General features: G+C 33.6%; 2 protein-coding genes across 7 annotated transcripts; both read right to left on the bottom strand.

Annotated features, from left to right (window-relative positions):
* Positions 1-322: 322 nt before the first annotated feature.
* Positions 323-6,756, bottom strand: LOC132279967 (deSI-like protein At4g17486). Of its 2 annotated transcripts, none has more exons than XM_059782051.1 (5): positions 6,413-6,756; positions 1,983-2,270; positions 965-1,045; positions 710-842; positions 323-437 (listed from the first exon to the last, which is right to left on the bottom strand). In XM_059782051.1, the coding sequence occupies exons 1-5, from the start codon at positions 6,741-6,743 to the stop codon at positions 425-427; spliced, it is 846 nt and encodes a 281-aa protein (XP_059638034.1). In that variant the 5' UTR covers positions 6,744-6,756; the 3' UTR covers positions 323-424. The 2 variants fall into 2 exon arrangements, with proteins under 2 accessions (XP_059638034.1, XP_059638033.1); XM_059782050.1 differs by having other exon boundaries at positions 710-845; positions 6,413-6,749.
* Positions 6,757-8,218: 1,462 nt separating this feature from the next.
* Positions 8,219-12,288, bottom strand: LOC132279965 (uncharacterized). 5 transcript variants are annotated; one of them, XM_059782044.1, is made up of 5 exons: positions 12,079-12,288; positions 10,470-10,720; positions 10,144-10,353; positions 8,555-9,711; positions 8,219-8,444 (listed from the first exon to the last, which is right to left on the bottom strand). In XM_059782044.1, exon 4 carries the CDS (start codon positions 9,633-9,635, stop codon positions 8,598-8,600), a length of 1,038 nt encoding a protein of 345 aa, XP_059638027.1. In that variant the 5' UTR covers positions 9,636-9,711; positions 10,144-10,353; positions 10,470-10,720; positions 12,079-12,288; the 3' UTR covers positions 8,219-8,444; positions 8,555-8,597. The 5 variants fall into 5 exon arrangements, with proteins under 5 accessions (XP_059638027.1, XP_059638028.1, XP_059638030.1 ...); XM_059782045.1 differs by having other exon boundaries at positions 8,555-10,353; positions 10,434-10,720; XM_059782047.1 differs by having other exon boundaries at positions 8,555-10,353; positions 10,470-10,611.
* Positions 12,289-15,136: the final 2,848 nt, after the last annotated feature.

Here is a 15,136-nt window from a genome sequence, read left to right as displayed (position 1 = left end):
ATCACGGTTCAACAATACTTTCTTTTTTTTAAAAAAAAAAAATGGTAATCAGGCTTCCACAATACTTCCACAATTTGAGAAAAAAAAAAGGTTTATTGAATCAATCAAACTTCTTGCTTGGTAAATTTAGGAAAACAAAAAATACATATAAATGTTATCAATGATCACACACTAATATTGGAATAAATATAGATAATTGATTATAGAAAAGTAAATAACATTACGGGTAAAAAATGACATACCTTGATGAAAATTTTAAATTTTAAATTGGTATGAGATCCGGACTCAAATCAAACATATAACCCCAAGACAGAGATTTAGATTGAGTCAATAAAATGATTAAATACGGTGGAGAAGCCAAATCCAATTGCTCAGAGTCGAATACACAAAATTCGTAGAATCGTTGATAACAATCCACTTCTTTCTACTTCCAGGTCCTTCAGTTACAAATTTCCAACAAACAATTAAAACAGGAAGGCAAGAATTGGGACAAAATAAAGGAGGGGAAAAATATTAAAACAAATCACACAATCTGTAACGCGTAGAAGCAATAAGAAATGGTGTGGCAGAATTGCCATAAAAATGATGAGCAGGTCTTTCCCTCCAAAGAGCCTTTTTTTTTCTTAAAGAAATATGATGGTGAGAAGAAATCTCTTCCTCCATCCTCGAAATCCCTAAAATCATATTACAAAAGGCAGATTAACTTCACCTCTGGGCCTCCTTAATAAAAGCAACTCCCGAGCTTCCGGCAGATGGTGACAGCAGGAGCTTATCTTGATCCCCATCATCACTTTCTGTTGGTTCATGAGGGGAGATGGTTGAGGAAGACTCGCTCCCATCTTCTTCTGGATGCAATAAGTGGAGAAAAAAACACACGAATGTCAACAGTGGAGCAACTACATACACTAGAGGCAAAGTTGAACAGTATTAAGGGGAGAATTCTAGAAAAGGATCAACCAAATACCTGTACATGCATGGTACTCAGGCAGTTGTTTAACAGTAGATACTTGAAGGCTTTCAGGAAGCAAACAACTGCACAAAGCACCTGAAATTTGGACCAGAAGCATGTTGAAGTTTTGTTGTGTTTTATGGATTATGAGAATATATAAAGACCAAATTAAATAAAGAGAATAGATTTTTAACAATGCTTGGTTAATCTCTTTTGCAGCAGATAACTGTAACATTATGAGTTTTTAAGTGGGAGTTTAATCAATTTCCAGGAAAGATAATTAAACCTATGACCACAGTTCTGTACCACAGTTTTCATCAAGAAATGTTTCAACAACATGAAATGTTTCTCACTACAAAAAAATTCAGTGCGCGCGCTACCATTCAAAAAATATATATATCAATGTGTGCGCCATAAGCAAATATATACTCAAAGTCAAAGAAACAAATAAAGCCGGCAACATCAGGTGGATTTTGTATGTCCCATGGAAATTAAATCATTTAGTGTTTTTCTATTAACACGTGAAGATTCATCAAAGAATAAAAGAATGATTCATCTCCACCATTGCACATGATAGAATCCATTATAGAAGTAATAAACAAAGTGATATGGCATCACTCAATCAACTCCTGACACTACAATCCTATACAAAACATTAAACATGTTCATTTATATTGTGATTAAAAGTGAAAAAATAAACTAGAATGTCTCAACAGAGATTCCATGAAAATTACAATGGAGTAATTCAAATTTCCATGGGGCATCCTGCGCATCCAAAATATCCCTGAACAACTATGTTCAGATTTTTGTTTATATAAGAAACTTTTTACTGGAAAAATATGATACTGTAGATTGATCATTGCGGGGACAATACAAAAAGGCACAGATAGACACAAATGTAAAGATATTTTTACTTAACTGCTGAAGTGTAGCTGATTGCAACAATATCCCAGAACATCATAACACATATAAAACGTGAAACAAGAGAGTAAATGAAGAAGAAGCAATAGTTAATAAGAAAATATCAACACACCTAGCCGGGCAAGCCGGTTCACCCACCCAGGGATCCCCTTGCCTGTCAGTCGCCACGAGACATCATCTGTAAAATGGTTGCAATTCTTGGAGATGAGGTGATACGTATCCCCGTGATACTCGGTAGCAATTCTTTCAATAAACATCCGGAATTCGGCGGGAGGCATATTAATGCGGCCCAGTGGAATGGAACATCTGTAGATAAAACCTGGGCAGCTCTTTGGTTCCACTTCAAACACTCCACTAATAGGGTAGTCATGAGCTCCGTATCCATATTCCATGCCGTGGACTGGAAATGTTTGCAATACATCAGATAAAACACGAAATACTGAAATCAACACTCTAATAAATTAATTTGATAAAATAAAAAAGAAATAAATCGAATTAGATTGTTACCACAGCTTAAATCGTTAAAAATTAGTCTTAGTAACGGTTGTAAGAGATAGAGAAGACTAAAGATTTTAGTGGGGACACGCGTGTGACAACTTCATCAACACAAATCATTTTACTTCAATTCCTTAGAATAGCTTAGTTGCTTAGATTAGTTCTTTACGGTGCTTTGCTAGTGTAAATTTAGTTTATCTCTAGCTCAAATGTACATTAATAGTTAATGAAATGCTTGGTTGTTTCATTGCATTCAAAGTGTTCCCACTTACTTTCCATCAATCTTTGCAATCTGAAAGTCCTTGTTTACAAGGCATTCGAACCTCAGAAGATGACGTAAGCGGAAGCGATAAAGTTATTCACAAGGAACAAATTACTTTGAATCCACAAAGTAGGTGTTTTGAATCCACAAAACGAATAGATAATTAAGAGAAATCTGATATATTATTGATAATTGAATGAATAAAAGTTAATTCTGCACTTGGTACTACACGTATTTATAATAAAAGAAAACCTAACACTAGAAGTAAACTAAAAACATAAAGAAACTTAATAACGCAAGGAAAATAAGCCTAAAAATAAAGTTTCTCTAAAAATTCTGAAAAAAATAGAATAAGAAACCTAATAAATAAAAAATACTAAATCTAAAATTTTAGAGCAATCCGAGTTCGTTAAGGCCTTAAACAAAAATCCCGAAATAATTAGCAGACCTCGTATAAGACGATAAAACACGATTTCGGAGCCCTAAACGAAGGTTTTCAGCCGAAAACCATCATGGCCACAAGCTAAAACTAGTGGGTTTTTCTCAATGCGTCATTTCCACCCAAAAAACGCTATTGGTTTGTCGAAAACGGGCTTGTCGAACTATTCATAATTCTATCGTACATCAGTCCCCTCTACTTCAAAAAAACTCGTCCTCGAGTTTGGCCGCGAACAACATGAATTATTGCCTACCACAAAATCATATTATCCACTGCCATGAGAATCTCCAAAGCACAACACCAAAATATTTTCATTAGCACATTTTTTAATAAAAGCATCTTCACTTGCAATTTGCTAAAATAATGATCCTTCACCAATTTGAATCTCAAATTCATCAAAACCTGGACATGCAATTTAAAATTTTCTTTGACCCCGTCATCAATTAATTCATATTTTTAGCTTTCAATGTCAAACTTCTTGTCGCCATCTCCTTCTTTTGCCGTGTTAAATTCCTTAACGGCATCAACTTCAACAACAAGAGGTGAAATAACAAAATTCTTCTCATGTCATAGTAAGGTGGAAGAAACTTGGCTTGCAAAAGACATTTCATCTTCAACCAAGATTGTACCAGTACTTTTCTTTGTCGTGCACGAGAAACTCGCAATTGTTCCCACCAATTAAAAGTTATTCCTTCCAACTTGTATGCGACCAACACCACCTTATTTTCCTCTTTAATTTCCATGTAATTAAAGAACCTCTCAAAATCTTCTAGACAATCCAGAAAATTTTCAACATGAAAGAGACCATCAAAACTAGGAGGAAAATTCCTAGGATCATATAATCCCCATGATTATAATATATTCGCGTGTCTTAATGACCCCTAAACACGTCTTCAGGGTAATCATCATCATCATCATTGAATTCATCGGCTGGCTGCCTACGCGGCGGGATGGGGTTATGGTTCCGAACAGGATGAACGCGATCTTCGTTAACATTAAGAAACCTGTTGTTATCACGGTTATGCTCCAACTCAAACCTAGCAAGCATTGCTTGAATATCTAGCAACATCCGCCGGGTTTTACGTTGATAGCCTTGAAATTTGACTCTGAAAAGAGCCACTCTCTGTCGGTCTTTGTCGCCAGCGAGATTGCCACGAAAACAATCAATTGCCATCAGTCCAAGAAAAGACAAGTATCTGATATCAATTAACGTAAGCGAAAGCAATAAATTTTGTTCACAAGGAACAATTTACTTCGAATCCACAAAGTATGTGTTTTGAATCCACAAAACGAATAGATAATTCAGAGAAATCTAATATATTATTGATAATTGAATGAATAAAAGTTAATTATGTACTTGGTAGTACACATATTTATAATAAAATAAAGCCTAACACTAGAAGGAAACTAAAAATATAAAGAAACCAAATAACAAAAGGAAAATAAGCCTAAAAATAAAGTTTCTCTAAAAATTCTGAAAAAATAAAATAAGAAACCTAATAAATAAAAAATACTAAATCTAAAATTTTAGAGCAATTCGTTAAGGCCTTGAACAAAAATCCCAAAATAATTACCAGGCCTAGTTTAAGACGATAAAACGCGATTTCGGAGCCCTAAACGAAGGTTTTCAGCCGAAAACCAGCATGGCCCGCAAGCTAAAGCTAGTGGGTTTTTCTCAATGCATCGTTTCCACCCAAAAAACACTATTGGTTTGTCGAAAACGGACTTATGGAACTACTTCGAACTGTTCAGAATTCTATCCTACATCAGAAGAGGAGAAATCCCTATCTCTCAACAATCACTTGAACTTATTGGCCTTGATAGGCCGAAGTATAGGGATCCATTGTTTGGTTTTCTTTTGTGTTTTGAGCCTATTACAAACTCTCCCAAGTAATTCCAAATTGACGTCGTCGAACACAGTTGGGCGTGATGCAGTTGAACACAAAAGAGAATGTACACAGAAAACATCCTCCTCCAAGGTAGACCTGTCCCACCCTCCACCATCCTTGAAGTAAATTTAAGAGAAGTCCCCCCTAATTGACTCCATCATTAGAGCTCCCAACTGGCAACTGATGGAGACAAGCTAGTGGCATCTCATGTGGCATCACATAGGTTAAAAGAAAATTTATATAGGATCGTTATTAGGCCAACTCATGCTTTATGGAGCAGAGTGTTGGGTTTTAGAAAAGAAACAAGAACAACAACTTCATGTAGCAGAAATGATAATGCTAAAATGGATGGTTGGGTTTTGTTTTTTTTTTTTGTCAAGGATGGTTGGAGTGACTAGAAGAGATAAGGTCACAAATGACAATGCAAGAAAAAAAAAAATTAGGTGTGGCAACCATCAATGAAAAAATTAGAAAGAGTAGACTTAGGTGGTTTGGGCACATACACTAGAGAGTAGAGACCTATAAATGTGCCGGTGAGAAGAGCAAGTTTAATTTCCATAGAATGTAAAAGACGGGGAGGACAACCAAAATTAATGGATGAATTTATTAGAGATGACTTTAAAAGGTTAAAAATGGCAGGTGAGATAGAGGGCAATAGAAAGGAATAGAGACCTATGTCACATGGACTCTTCAAAACTAGCGATCAACCCCATGCATATGGAAATAAGGCAAATACGTAGTGCTCCCAAGTCATTTGCTAGATCGTTGGAGGATCAAAAGATTCTTTTTATCTCCATCTACCTGGATTTCATCTTTTCTTCTTTAGATAATTACACATATGTTTAGGGCACCTGCCTGGTAACAAAACTCTCCAATGTGTTTACATTGCCCAAGCATTCCACTGGCCTTAAAAAAGCTTGTTTGTTACATCTCTTGCTAATCAGCTATAACCAAACAACATAAATCAATGATATTTTATATGAATAGTCACTTATGTAATTGTGTCGCCAATCACATGAATGTTGACCAGTCACTTTACCAAAATTACTACTCCTACATAAAAAGCAAGCATCATATCTGCAACAATCTAGATGCAATTCGTTTCAACATAAGAAAGTTACCTCCCTAAATCCAACAATACAATGCATAAGCCTAGCATAAATCATCCTTATTGATTGTTAAATACAAACCATCTTTACAAGAACCACCACAGAAAAACCCAATTCATAAGTTCACGAGTAAGTTCACCTTCAAGTTCTAACAACTTGATCCAAATATTAAATCAAAGAACCCAAACCCAATTCATGTGTCAGGAAATACACTAATCTGTACAGAGACAATAATATCCTGAGAAACAGAAATAACCTAATTCACATTATCAGAACGAAAAGAAAAGGGGGAAAAAATACATATACATGTGTGTTTCTAATCAAATTTAGACACTTGAATTTTCTCACCTTCAATACCCGAGTGGAAGATTCCGCAACCGACCCAGAAGCTGTACTGGTTAATGGGTGTGAGATCATACACATTCAACACAACTTCGGTCTCGTAATTGGTGCTGTTGTCACCACCACCATTGTATTCAGAAGTTGAGTTCGAGGAATTCTCTGCAACCATTTGATACCTGATTTCTTTTGAAATAATCCTCAAAACGACTTCTCTTTCCAAGTCAATTTCTCGACAATCAAACAATGAGTCTCTGGGATCGATCTTGGTGGCTAGAGAAGAGAGGTTGGAGCTTTGGAGACAATGGGGAAGGGCAAAAGTGGAAAAATAAAAACGCATATGCTAAAATATAATGAGAAACCGTACTGCTACCATACTACGCGAGAAATTAATGGTTTAAGCACCATTAACACCTAAATTAAAAATATATTTATATTCTTAACATATTTATTTTGGTGTCAAATGATAATTAGTGTGAAAAAATGATTCTGAATCATATGATAATTTTTAGATGCTACCGACACCTATTGGCGTTCTCTACTCCAATAACTAGTTAGAAGAATAGCATTAAAAAAAAAAAAACTAGTTAGAAGAATAGGAAAAAACTTTAATAACTAGTGTCTAATAGGCAATAAAGGCATTTTCAACTCTAATAAATAGTGCATTTTTTTTAAAAAAAGAAAAAAAACACTCTAATAACTAGTGTTCAATAAACAAGATTCTTAGTCCCTATTTGAATAGAAAAGAATCTTTTTTCCTATACTAGTGTTAACACAGTCCATATTTGAATGAAATAGAAAGTATTAAATTTTTGGTTTAAATTGCGGTTGTAACACGCAAAAGCATGTTCAATTTGAAAAATAGTGTTTAGTAAATAAAAAATGCATTTTTAGGGAGTAAAGGTTTAATAATAATAATAATAACGTGCTTCAATTAAGTTAGAAATAAGAGTTTTTAAAATTGTATTACCAAACACCTAATATGTTTTTTACTAACAACATTTGTATGACAACTTCATTGATAAAACATTTTTACCTTACAACAACAACAACGCCAAACCGGCACCATAAACTAACAAATTGGAGTCGCACAAAATACTAATCAGTATTTTATAACATTACTTCTGTAAGAGGTACAAATTTCACAAGAAAGAATCTTATGACCGGAATGCTTTGAAGTGTTGGGCTTCTTCATAAATTCTATGTGTTCTACAATTGTCAGATTAATCATCAAATTTTGCTAACTCTTTGGTAACATTCAGATCTTCTCAAAAAAAATAATTATATTGTGCTACGCAATTATTTTAAACTTCGGAATACAAAATCTTAAACCATAATGTAACACCAAAAAAAACTGTATGGTATAATCCAAACTCGGGTTGTATATGTTCAATAGTATTGTTTGCATGCATATTGTCGAAGTAATAAATATTGTATTTTCAAAGTAATGAAATTCCATATATACAGAGATATATCCATTATGTGTTTATTTTTTAGATCGGTACAAATTAAATAATTTTTTAATAAATTTTTTGACTCTCCTAATAACTTGTTAATTCCTTCGATAGCAAGTACCACCCAATGGCTAGCTTAATTAGAGAATAAGGTTAAAACTTTTCCCCAACTATGTCAATCGAACCCAGCTGAAATTTAGAGAATAAGTCAAAGCATAACCATATATATTTTACCACTACTCACTGTTAAACAAGGATTCAATAATAGTCAACAAAAGGCCTAATGACAGAACGACCTGATTGTCTCTGCTGTCATATCGAAACCCAAGCAAGTGCAAGATTGACAAATTACATCGAAATGTAATCAATGAAATACTTGCAGCGCACCAGAAAGCACTGAGCAACATAGATTCACCAACAAAAGGTATATAAAGTAAATTATGTTTTTTTTTAAAAATAAATTACAAATTGTTGAGTTTTGGTTCACATTGCTGCAAGTCCGCAACACCAGTATCTGTTTCGCGCTCGGTGAAACAGATTCTAAAGCATACACAACAGAACTTGCAATTTCTTCCCTTTTGTTCCACCTGAAAATGAACAAAAATATTTAGAACTCCTTGTGCCCAATCCAATAATCAAAGGATAATTAATCACAAAAGTAGATCAGCTATAATGGATGAACTAAAGCAGAACTTACAATTAAGCAAATTGAAAATTAAGCAAATTGAAAAATTTTGCAGTCACGCCTCATCGTCTGGTGTTGGCTGTCGCCGGATTCGCTCGTGGTGCCTCCGGGGACCTGACCCACCATCTGAAGACTCGTTATCATCGTCCCTCGATGTAGAGACAGTATCTCCATCATAGCTCTCCCCCCAAAGTCTTGTTGATCTCCTCCTGACAGTCACTTGTGCTCTGGCTCTCGAGGTTCCAGACCAGCTACTGCTCCTTGAATTACTCCCGCGTCGGAAAACTCGAATAAGGAAGAAAACGGTCAGCCAACCCCCATCGTCAAAAGATAAACTGCTTTCTTCACTCCTATCCTCTCCAATAGAAGACTGGAGCGTGCTAATCAAGTCTCCAAGATCCCTCTGCCGTTCCAACCTCCTCCAGTTACGCTGCCGTTCTGGATCAGTCTCCGATGGTCGCACAAGGGGGTGAACTAACCTTGCATGCTTTCTCAGATCTGTATATGTGCCACTGAAATCACACGTCTCACAGGCACAGCTTCTTGATTTTGCATTCATAAATTGGCGAGCGGACTCCTCAACAATCCACCCATTTATCTGCCCACGACAGAGAGGGCACACCAGCTTTGCCTTCGCTTGGTTCTCACAAGACATGGCATGCATGGAGGTGGACCCTTCCTCGCTTCTTTCACCCTGCAAATCAACAACTGTTGCTTCTGAAGTCATTGTGCGAGTTATGTGCGTGGTTGACAGAGGAGTTTCTCCTTGTGGAAGCACTTGTGGTGACACTGCTGGTGAGGTATCTGCAAATGACTTGCGGAACTGGTCAAAACAATTTGAATGCCGGTAACTTGTGTCACACATGAAAGGCCTGCAGCCTTTCTGATTAGAAGAACATAGGAGGAGAACTGCATTATGAGGATGTTCCATACAAACGGGACATCGGGCATCTTCCCATTCTTTCACATTATCCTCACTTTTGGAAGAGTTTTTGGGTAATGAACGTCTTGAGCGACTACTAGAACTGCAATAGTAAGGAGATGCTCTGGACCTATCAAAAGACACAGAGCGATCTCTTCTTTCCTTTGGCATGTCGAGATGTCAATATAACAGCACAAACACCAAGACGTCTGGCACCTCCCACAAGGCAGCAGCAGGATAATTTAAACTAGGAGAAATGAAATGGAAACAATTGACAATAAGTAGTTTCTCTAGAACAATTCACACTCATAACTAATCCAAGTACGAACTCAGAATGCACAAAAGCAGAGAGGCTCATGAATGCAATAAAACAATTGATCTTAAACCATTAAAAACTTGAACAAAGCCATTACAAACATCACATCCTAATAACTTAAATAAGAGAAATTTCATCTGTGTTCCATCAAACTTCTTTCCAAATTTATTCCATAAAAATACTGAAACTATTAGAATTAACACCAGTTCATATAATAAAAGGTAAAATACATGATAAAAGGAAAAGAAAGACTACCGAATTTGCGATATAAGAATCCTGGTGCAACTAATATATAAAATGACCTGGAAAAAATAAAATTGTATTCACATAGATAGCAGAGGCTAGAAGTTGACAGAAGCATACTTCACAAAAGCTCAAAATCCTGCCATTAAACACTTTATTGTCAATTACGACCTCCAGCAGCAACCCCCACCACACTTCAAACTGCAGATTTATTTGGAAAGAGTAGAGAAGAAGAAATATTCGAGAAGTACAATAATTGGTCGAGAATATTCCCAATGTCTTGGCAACATCAGCATGATGCCATACCAATACAAACTCCTCGCTGTATCCCTAAATTAATGGATAAACCAAGTTAGATTACTGGAAAGCATATACTGTTCTAAAAACCAAATTCATGGAAACCACATTACCCACTGACTTGATGAAAATCATACACATAAAAGTACCTCTCCTTTCTATTAGTTGTACCAAAAAACCACTTGGATTCTTGTACCATTGGCCAAATGCAAACTCGCCACAAGTGTTTCTTCTTCTAAATCACTCAGAAGAGGCACACCTTGGAAAGACAAAGCGATAATCAGAGTCCTCCTGAAAGAACCAAAAGCATGCAGGTTGGAGGGGAAAATCCTAATGCGCTTGCAGATCAAAATACAATGGACGATCTCATTGGCTCCTGAGTCCCAACAAAAACCTTCATCTGCAATTTACCATTGTAATATAATACATCAAGTGATAATTTCTTCCACCAGTACATCTTACACGTCTTAGTTTATTCCCAATAACAGAATTATGTTTTCACAGGATGACGACTTAGTACAGTAACTCCTGTCTGTGTTCTTTAAGACAAAACTTCCTTTTCTGATCTTAATTGACTACATCAACATTAGTTATAGCAAACTGTTGATCATGGCTATAATATAATAATACAACAAGAAGGATTTGATCCCAACTTCCAAACAGCACGGATCAGCTATACAAATTCTTCTTTGCCATCCAGCCTTATTCAGAGCCCTTTTCTCCATTGAAAAGAGGTCAATATCCTTTCTTCCCAAATCTAATTCACGTTTTATCAAGCTGACGCTGCTGTTTTGACCCATGGCAATCTTTTCCAGTTGTTTGAGATAAGTTACTTAAGAATCCATTTGCTGCTTTAATTGTTTGGTTTCTTACTGGTATTTCTCCTCCCTTTCCCCAACTTCCAAAAGAGGTTCAACAATTAGTCATATCAGACAAAATTTTCAGTCTGTCTTTGCAAATCTTTTTGACAAGGAAACAAATGACAACAACAATGAAGAATTATCCCTTGTACCCCATCTTGCTTCCGAATAAGTACAAATATGCAACTAGAACCGACTATATAAATTGCTTTTTATCTCAGTCAATTTTAGTAACAAAAAATCAACAAATAAAAATTAAAGAAGCTGACAATAAAAAGAAAAAAAAAAATGGATGTATAATCTACGAATTCGAAAAAATAAAAAAGATGCTCAATCACAATTACACAGTCACAATAAAGCACATGGGACTCATTCAAATTGTTGAATTGCACAAATGTATCAAAAACTAATCAAGCTACCTTCAAAACATTACAAACCACCAAATACTACATAATATTACAAACCATGAGATAGTTCATTTACACCAAATCCAAAGGAGGTTTATAGTCTTGAATTGTCATTAAATGTAAAAAAAACCACACTCTAATTCTGTGTTCATCTTTTTCTCCTTTTCTATTATATAAATATATATGGTTGAAAAGGGATTCATGTATTCAATTACAAGAAAATTTGGTTGATTTAGGTCCACACTCCACTATGGCTTACAAGACTTCAAACTCAAATCTCATACCTGTCCATCTAAAAATCAGCACAAACCGAACAATCATTACCAAAAAAAAAAAAAAAACATGTTTTTACCCAACAAAATTGGATTCCCTAATTAGTACAAGAATTGATAAATCGGATAACACCCCATACCCAAACCAAGCCCAGAAAAAGAGAAAAAGACCAGATCCAAATGAAATCGGACTCCAAAAGGAGCGAAATTAGGGATTACCAGAACTTCGACGAGTCGATTTGAGAGAACTGTATGTTTTATGTGCTGACTTGATTGATTCTGTATTGACTAAGCTTCTTTCAATCTGTGAAGGGAAAAACAAAAAAACTAGAGAGATCGGTTTTGATTTTGAGTTGGATGAAGGAGAGAGAAGAAGCGAGACAGCTTCTTAGGTCTCCTTCAATTGTACAGAGAGATGAAAATGATACTACTGCTAAATATATATATATATATATATATATATATATTAGGGCACCGTATATAAGCTGTGTGAGCCGACGTGGACGACTACTGTTCTCTATTTGAAATTTAAACCATTTGTCTTGTTTTGTTTTGTTTTAAGTCGCGCCGTTTTGTACTGTTCTTAATCTTGTGAGTTAAACACGCGCTTTTGGCGCGTGTCCAATTGATTGATTTGGTTGAACTCAATGGGAGACATCACGGTTCACCCAAAAACAATGGTGGTCTCCCATTCACCATCTAATCTAGCTCCATTAACCATCGTGGTGGGTCCTTGCTGTGGAAACCGAGTATTTTATGATTTTTTTTTTTTTTTTTGAGAGAGAGAGAAAGAGGGAAAAAGGCCTTGAATAAAAGGATTTTTTTTTTTTGTTCTGTTATAACTAAAATTTTGGCCTTACCACTTGGACAATCTTCTTTACAGTGGTGTGTCTCTTCATTTGCAATGAGGTTTCAGTTTTAGATGATCCTAGAAATGCAATTTGAGCAGTAAACAGTTGAAACGTCCCATCTGTCTCTTCGCTGCACTTACAAAACAAAATAAATTAATCTGACAGCAGAGTACTTATGTATAATGTAAATTTCCAAATAAAATAAATATGTCCAGATGCTTACTTGGTTGTCTCTTTCTAGTTTATATATATATATTCATAAATCTAATGGTATATATTATTTCATTACTATTTTTATTATTTTACTTATTGTTTATTGCATTATGTATATTAGTTACTATTAAATTCATAAGAGTAAGTTCGTCATGTAAAATTATTTTTCTTTCACCCTCTTACTATCCAAAATAGTTAAATAATATTTTTTTACATATTTCTTAAAAGATTTCAAGCTAACCAAATGCATAATAGAAAATAAATTTTATTTTCTTTTACTTCACTCTCATCAATTTCTAGTTAACCAAACGGACTCTTAAAAAATTATTTTTGCGAGAAAAAATATGAGGTTAGTCTCTCCCCATTAGTGTTTTTTTTTTTTTTTTTCAATTATTTCTAAACCAACATCTAATAATTGTAAACATGCCTATATATATATATATATATATATATATATATATATATATATATATATATATATATTATGTAACTGTTCCATTTGAATTTGTTGTTGGAAAAAGAAAAAATAAAATAAAATAAAGTTTTTTATTAGTAGAGCTGTTAAAAAATTGCTGTTAGTAAAAAAATATTTTAGGTGTTTGGTGACACACATTATAATAAGTATTTTTCACAATTAAATTATTATTTTTATTTATTCAATTAAATTATTTTTAATTTATTTGGTAATAATATTTTTTTAAAACACTTCTAATCCTAATTTTACAATAATATCCTTTTATGTTACAACATTTTATTAAGAAAATAGTACAATTGTCTTTATAAAAAATAAAAATGACAAAATTTTTAGATTGAAAAAAAATTACTTTAAATATTTAACCTCTATTCATAACACAATTTTAAAGGCCCAAATTCTAACTTCATTAAAAGTTTCACTAAGTTAAATTTTATAACTATTAAAAACGCTTCCAATAATTACTAAACACATTTGAATATAATATTTTTTAAAATAACGAACTCGAAAATATTTTAAAACACATCTAAGTTGTTTTCAACTCTTCACTGGCGTGAGGTAGCCTTATTTTGTCAAAAAAAAGGAAACATTATTGACAAACATAAATTGGCTATCATTCGGTCATAGTTTGAAATTCGTGCAGCCACATGGGACTTTTAGTGAACAATTATATATTTTGTTAAAAAAAAAAAACACAGTTCAAAACATTATTGACAAACATAAATTGGCTATCATTCGGTCATATTTTGAAATTCGTGCAGCCACATGGGACTTTTAGTGAACAATTATTAGCATTTAGCGGCAGTCTTTTGGCTTTTAGGCCATGTGCATCGGTCTTTTTGGATTTTGACTCTTTAACAACATCACATTAATAATTTTAAGAATCACCTCGGTAATTTTTGCTTTTAAAAAACATGTACCCAATTAGGTTCTTTGAATTTTTACTCTTCAAAAAAAATAATAGTAATAAATTAAAATTAATTTTTTCTTTTAACTTTTCCTAAACAGTTATATTTTTAACAGCTATTTTTTTCATCTTATATTGCATTTTGTTTGTTTTTAAGATATTATGACATTTCGTGTAATATAATTTTTATTCTGTAATGGTTTTTTAAGATTAAAAATAATGAATTGGAATAAGAAAATAAGTATTACAAAATTCTATGGGAATAAGTAGATGAATTTGTAATTTTAATTATTATTTTTTTTTTACAAAAAGTGTTAAAAACAAAGCTTTTTTTATTTATTTTTAGCCTAAATAAATAAGGATTACAAAATAATGAATTGAAATAAGAAAATAAGGATTACAATTTAAAGCCAAAAAAAATTAAAAATTAAAAAAAACAAATTTTAAGCAAAAAAAAAAAAAAAAAGCTTTTTGAATTTATTTTTTGTCCAAATAATTTTTTTTTCAAATAAATAGTGCCTAAACAATTTATTTTTTATTTAATGAATTTTATTTTAATTTTTTTTTTTTCTAAAAAGAGCTAAAAATAACTTATTTTTAGGTTTAAAAAAAATCTGCTAAACAGTGCCTTAAGACATTATTTGGCACACTTTGCATAAGCCGGAGAATAAGACAAAATAGGGAGAGCCCAAAATTGCGCTGTTTTGAAGAAAAAAAATAAAAAAATAAAAAATAAAAAATAAAGAAGGCAGAGATTGCGGGCCGGCTCGTTGAATACCAAGAGCCGGCCCGCGAGCAAAAATGGGCCCTACCACTTATAGCTAGCCCGCTGCA

This window comes from Cornus florida, unplaced genomic scaffold (genome assembly GCF_030987335.1).
Source record: "Cornus florida cultivar Cherokee Brave unplaced genomic scaffold, ASM3098733v1 CherokeeBrave_3.0.0_Hap2_Chr10, whole genome shotgun sequence".
NCBI lineage: Eukaryota > Viridiplantae > Streptophyta > Magnoliopsida > Cornales > Cornaceae > Cornus > Cornus florida.
This window is presented reverse-complemented; position numbering and strand designations above follow the sequence as displayed.